Raw genomic sequence first — 6,646 nt, 5'->3', positions numbered from 1 at the left:
TGGTTCCAGTCTTCGGCCTCGGCTTTTTCATCCATCCGGAAATGGAAGCTTGCGGTTGCCAGGAGGGAGGTGATCAAGAGACTTGTCGTTTTGGCATCCGAAGAGGCCGCTAGGGCTGAGCTCGAGGCTTCGATTGAGTACGGTGCTGCCGTTTCCGTTTCTCGGGAGTTTCAGTGTGCGTCTATTTTTGCCCCACCGCCACACGTTGCTCTCGTTGCAAGGCCGTGAGATACTGGTGTGTTTGATTTCTTTCTACACCCCATCTGGTGATCGTCTTAAGGTTTTGAATTCGATTTTAATCATTATTGCTGTTGTTGCATTTTTTTTTTTCCATAGAAATTTGATGCTATCGACAATTGAAAAAATGAATCGGATAAAAAAACCCTTCTCTCCTGCAAAGATCCTGGCTCGAAAAAACCTTGGCTGCGTTTGACCCTGCTCTCCCATCTCTCTTGTCTCTCAGATCGTCAAGGTACTGAAATCGTCTCAGTTATTTTGGTGAAACTCCTCTCAACAATCAAATCCTTTGGGATATTTCTACCCTTTCTCAACCTTAGAATGTCTGAAATTTCAGTTTTTTGTTCAATCCACTGCAATAGGGACACTAGCACACTCATTATCAAAATTGGATTTTACAAACCAGGGGGTCAATTGGAAATGGAGTCTAGTGGGGTCGGTTTCCTATTTGCAGAAGAAGAGACTAAGAAACGTTTCAAGAAACAAGGTTTATCAAACACCCAAAATTTTGTTTCTGTTCCCAGAAACGGAAATTTCAGTTTCTGTTCCCAGAAACGGAAATTTCAGTTTCTGTTCCCAGAAACGGAAATTTCAGTTTCTGTCGTTTCTTGAAACAGAAACAGCAGAAACGTTATCAAACGATACCTAGGTTCTTACAAATCAACTTCCAAAATAAAACATCCTCACAGGACCCTTAAAGTCCCCAAAGTCTTTCTACCCCTATAAATGGAGGGGCCTCTAGCCTATTGAGCATCAAGTCCCTCATGATCATTCATCCATATGTTATGTGTTGCAATTTTTGTTCTTCTTTGTTTTTGAGTTATACAAGTCATGCTTCATTTTTTTAATACAATCTTGTAAGTTTTCGAAGGTGTGTAATAATCAAGTGGAGTTGTTTTATTTTGGAGGTAAATTCACAATACACCCAATTGCAATATAAGAGTATCTATGGTCTTAAAGAGGGTATTATGTGACACAAATGCTCAGCCTATCAGTATTTTTGACATAATTTCTGTTACATGTTTCTAGGACAATCAATGCAATTGATAGCTTGAAGCTTTCTTACTGTCTTATATATTAAAAAAAAAAATATATCTATTATTTAAATTTGATCTCTCAATATTTTGATATATATTTCTTAAAGAATCCCTACCCTTCCTGGTTGCTACTCACATCCTGTATTCAAGATTCTTCGTGTGAATGTGCATTAGCATGGAAGTCATTCCAAAGTTGAAGCTTCTCTTAACTATTCCCATTACAATAAGTGTCCACAAGTCGTAATTTTTTTTATTATTGGCAAAGATTTTTCATGTGATTGTTGTGCATCTTGACTTTGCAGTCTTTTTTTTTAAACAAACTTGAACCTTCTTGACTTTGTGGGTCTTATATTTTTTTCCCAAACTTAAAGATTAGTGACTTTGTTAGTAAGTTTGGTTCTTGTCCATATTAGTTTTCATTATTACTATTATTAATATTTTTTTTTACAAAAGATTTCACCAAATAAGCCGGAGCATGATTGAAGACTAAACTTGTTAACTTTAGCTTGACTTCGTTAGTCTTATATTTTTTTCCCCAAACTTACTGATTCTTAGCTTTGCTAGTTGTCATTGTTTGTTTTATTATAATTATTATATATATATATATATTTATATATATTTCTTTTTTGACGAAAGGTTTAATGTTCAACTGTGGGATAGAAGTTTCAAATCCTCTACGATAAAAGATGAATGATTGTGAAGATTCAACAACTATGAGGAATCCAGCATGCATCCAACCGTTGGATTCTCGTTGCCACTCATTATCTCACTGCAAAAGAAAATTTTTATAATTAAAAAACCTCTTTCTTATCTGTTTTTCCAAACTGGATAAAATCATAAATTTATTATGCTGAGTAATCCTTTATTGCTGGCCCAGATAAGTCCGAGCAGGAAAAAAATCGTCTGCAATTCCGATCTCGTACAATTCCGTGAAATACCACCTTCATGGGGTGACACGTGTATTGATACCAATGCAATGGTCCAGATCTGATTTAAATGTCTCTTCACTGATTTAATGTTTTATTAGTTGTACCAGATCTGAACCATTGTATTGGTATCAATACACGTGTCACCGCTTGAAGGTGGTATTGCACGGAATTGTACGAGATCAGAATTGCAGACGATTTCAACCCGTCCGACCATGATGGGAGACCAAACTTGTTAACTTTTTATAATCTAGCATTATCTGGACCGGGACAATCTCAGGCTACACAAGAAGTTAGATAAAGAATAGTGTTAGAATTTTATTTTTTTTTGATAAAGAAAAAATACCACCCTTTGTAAAAAAAAAGGGTTAGAAACCCTTGATCAGTTGATCTTAACCAAGAGAGGGAATGGAATCTGATCTGCGAGGAAAGTGAAGAATGAAAAAAAAAAACTGAAAAAGAAAAATGGATTAAATGGGCTTTGCATGGTCATATTTGTTTTCCTAATTTTTGCCATATCATTTTTTTCTCTTTAAGCAAATCATTTAATTTCACTTGTCTATAGAAAAAATGATAATTTTTAATAATGATAAATTATTTTTAAATTGTTTTAAAATACTTCCTTATCTTTACATATAATATAACGAACAATCAAAATAAAGTTAAAACTCCTCTCTCCCATAATTTAAAAATGATTTGTTACGCAACTCCTATGCTGACGTTTCCCTGTATCTATCTCTCTCCTCTCACAATTACTCTCTCCTCAAACGTTGATCCAAAAGGGTGTGGGGACCACCTTTGGGGTGTGGTTTCGTAATAAAAAGGTAGTTGGTGGTAAGAAAAAGATTGCAGAGATTTTCTAGTGGCCTTTCATAGACCGAGCAAGTGAGTGTTGTGGAGTTGAATCAAAATATGGAGAGGCTTATGAGTAAGAGACTCTACGAAGCAGCAACAACAGGAGACAAGAAAGTATTCGAAGAGAAAAACGAGATGCTTCATCTCTTCACTTGGACACACGAGGAAAACAATTGTCTGCACATAGCAGCGAGGTTTGGACATGAAGAGTTCATAAGAAGAGTTCTTAGTCTTTGCCCTACCCTTCTATATCAACTAAACTCCAGAGAAGATAACCCTCTTCATGTCGCTGCAAGGGCTGGCTATTTTCGCGTCGTTAAAGTCCTTACTGATACCTTCCAACATCTCCAGCTCCAGCCTCCTGAAACCAGTACTGGAAGTAGTAGTGATTCAAAGAGGCCTTTGAGAGAAGCAGAGGAAGGGGGAAGATCTTCATCAAGTCTAATGTGGACGGTTCAAAAGGAACAGAATAATATTAGCTCTCCTCCAAGATATAGAAGTGAAAGTAGAGAAATATGGAGAAGTCAAAACTGTGATGGCAGCACAGCTCTTCATGAAGCTTTACGAGGGAAACATGAGGATGTGGCGTTGCATCTGCTGGATCTAGACAGTGAAGTGCTCGTCCATGTTGTCAATTCCAGAAACGAGAGTCCATTGTACCTAGCTGCTGAAGCTGGGCTCGTTCGTGCTTTGAATAAAATTCTTGGGGCAGGTGGGCACCTCAACACTGCTGGCCCCAAGGATCAGACTCCCTTCCATGCTGCAGTTTTGCCTGGAAGCGCAGGTATATATAAATGTTTAAATAATGGGTTTTTTTAACATAATTCCTTTTTAACTGGATTTTTCTTGATTAGATTTGAAATATGTTATTAATTTTTATTTTTTTTTAAAAGACAGTTAACAACTTCTCCTATGAAGCAGTGGGTAAGACTGTGTACATATGCCTTTGTCAGACCTTATAGTAGTAGAAGCTTATGCGAAGCTTAAGTTCTTATTCGTTGAGGTTTTTATCGGCTGCTTCTCCGCATAACTGCGTAGAGAACTGCTAGGTAGTGAAATGGAATTGAATGTGTTTTAAGATAGCTCTTTATAAGACTTCTGTTCCTTGCATCGGAGAACTTTTACTCTTCAAACATTATCTTTTTTCATTCCCTCCATAGGGTTGGGCATCCAACATACGGCAAAGGTATTGCTAATGTGACTTTTTATCTTTCTCTAGTCTATTCATAGCTGTATTTGCAACATTTTTTTTTTTTTGTAAAAATTTAGAAGTTGACACCTGCGTCTTGTCTTATTTCCATAGGTTATAAGATTGTGGTATAAAAAGGTTTTCAAAATTAAGTTGAAAGTGATATTATTATGTCATTATCAAAAAATTTCATATTGTCATGCACTTACACATGGCGAAAAAAATTGTCATGCACTTACACATTATTATCTTAATTGGAAAAAAAATTGTCATATCAAAATCGAAAAAAAAAAAAAAAAAAGTTGCAAAAAATTGCCATCTTGAAGTAGGGGTGAAAGTTTGGTCTTAACAACCCTAACCCGCCTTGAACCCGAACAGGGCTTGGACCAAGTTTTCTGACCCTAATGGCGAGTTAAGGTTGAAAAACCCCAACCCTGGGTTAGGGTTGGGTTGGGGTCAGGGTTAGGTTGAGGCCTCAACCGGGTCCAACCTGATCCAACTCGGCCCTAAATTTAACTCTGAATTTTTATATTAGAATTTAGGGTCTCTATTGGTATTTCATTTCCTATAATTTTTTAATGTATAAGATATGAATGACAAAAACAGGTCAATCAAGGTTAATCCAACCATCGCAAAAGCTAGGATCAACCCAGCTCAGCCTAGCCCAAACCAACCCAACGCGGCCCTGACAAGGTTAATTAGGGCCGGGTTGGGTTTGTATGAACCCGACAGGTTTGGGCCGACAGGGTTGGATTGGGCCTGGGTTGAATTTTAAGGACCTAGGGTTGGGTTAGAGTTTTAAGAAACCTAGCCAAACCCGGCCCTATTCACCCCTACCTTGAAGGGTATGAGTAAGAAAATCTTTACCCCACACACACTTTGTCTCGAATCTTATTCTTAGTTTGATGGTTGATGCTCCTAAAATAGTGTGCTTTCTATCATATTGCCACAGAGTGCATAAAAATTCTATACGAGAGGATTCCAGAACTCATCAAAGTACAAGATTTATATGGAAAAACAGCTTTACACTATGCAACACAAGAAAAATCTCTCAAGATAATGGATTTACTATTGGAGTTGGATGCTTCTTCTGCATACATACGGGACAAAGATGGGCTCACACCTCTATTAGTTGCAGCCAGCATAGGTCCTCCAGAATCTGTCAGGATTATACTAGATGCCTGCCCAGGCTCAATTGAGTCTCTAGATAATATGGGTCGCAATGCACTTCACCTAGCCGTGATGCATAGTGCTGTCAAATATTTCTCAAAAATCTCGAGAATGCCTGAAATGAAGGCCATTATAAACGAACCTGACAATGAAGGGAACACGCCACTGCATCTAGCAACCATGGGCCATAAATATCTGCAAGCACGAGCGTTGTTATCTACAAAACATGTGGATTTAACAGCCAAGAACCACTTCGGGCAGACAGCTTTAGATATGAGCGTTTTGGATTGGGAACTTTCCATCCGACAGGTATTCTACCTTTCTCCACACGAAATTGGATTCGTTTGTTAGCCTGCTCGTATAATCACCTGGTCATAATATTCAACACCTGTTTCACTCTATCCTTACAACAGTAGAAGGTAAAACAGGTGTTAAATGCTCATATGTATAACTAGGTGACTGTATGTGCAATGGGTCCAAACTCTATCTACTTTGCATATATTTTTTCATATAGACTTGAAACTATGGCTATGTTTGGTAGTCACAAAATGAATAGGGAAAAAGAGAGAGAGAGAGAGAGAGAGAGAGAGAGAGAGAGAGAGAGAGAGAGATACGTAAAGGCTAAAGCAATCTTTGCATCATTTTTTTTTTTTAACAGAATGCAATTATTAATTTATGTGTCTATTTTTCTCGTCAAATTTATTTTATTTTTTTTTTCTTATTCATTTCTTGACAACCAAACATAGCCTACGTCGATTTCATTAAATGAGGAATCCTTTGCTTAGGAAATATATTAAATTTAATTGAAGATCCATCTTTATTGATTGCATGGTACGTTCATCCTGCATAAATTATTTTTTTCTACTTCCTAGTCTACAAAATACAAGTAGTTTTTTTTTTGGCTAGCAACGGGTATTTAGGCCGAAGAGTGCCGTAGATCCATAATGACCCCAAAATCACATGATCCAGGTCATACCGGAGTTGAATGAGAACCCATCAACTTTCACTAAAAACAGTGAATAACACTAAACACCACCTTGTATGGTTTCAAGTATCGGTATCGTATCGACCGTATAGGCCAAGATTGATACCAATACTTGACGATCCGGATTGGCTACCTGTATCATTTTGGGGGTAAAAAGGGATTAAAAAAAAATCGATACCTAACCGATCTGGATCAGTTATCTATATCATTTCAAGGGTAAAACAGTTTTTTTTTTTTTTTTTTTTTT

General features: G+C 37.2%; 1 protein-coding gene across 1 annotated transcript; it reads left to right on the top strand.

Annotated features, from left to right (window-relative positions):
* The first annotated feature begins 3,067 nt into the window (after window positions 1–3,067).
* Window positions 3,068–5,765, top strand: LOC122093629 (protein ACCELERATED CELL DEATH 6-like). Its single transcript, XM_042663993.1, has 2 exons — window positions 3,068–3,839; window positions 5,197–5,765. The coding sequence occupies exons 1-2, from the start codon at window positions 3,113–3,115 to the stop codon at window positions 5,763–5,765; spliced, it is 1,296 nt and encodes a 431-aa protein (XP_042519927.1). The 5' UTR covers window positions 3,068–3,112.
* The last annotated feature ends 881 nt before the right edge of the window (window positions 5,766–6,646 follow it).

This window comes from Macadamia integrifolia, chromosome 2 (assembly GCF_013358625.1).
Source record: "Macadamia integrifolia cultivar HAES 741 chromosome 2, SCU_Mint_v3, whole genome shotgun sequence".
NCBI lineage: Eukaryota > Viridiplantae > Streptophyta > Magnoliopsida > Proteales > Proteaceae > Macadamia > Macadamia integrifolia.
This window is presented reverse-complemented; position numbering and strand designations above follow the sequence as displayed.

Excerpts from the sequence above, each read along its gene's own strand:
- LOC122093629 (XM_042663993.1), top strand. The coding sequence starts at position 3,113 with ATGGAGAGGCTTATGAGTAAGAGACTCTACGAAGCAGCAACAACAGGA. Across the intron at positions 3,840-5,196 it reads AGTTTTGCCTGGAAGCGCAG|AGTGCATAAAAATTCTATAC; the intron begins GTATATATAAAT and ends ATATTGCCACAG.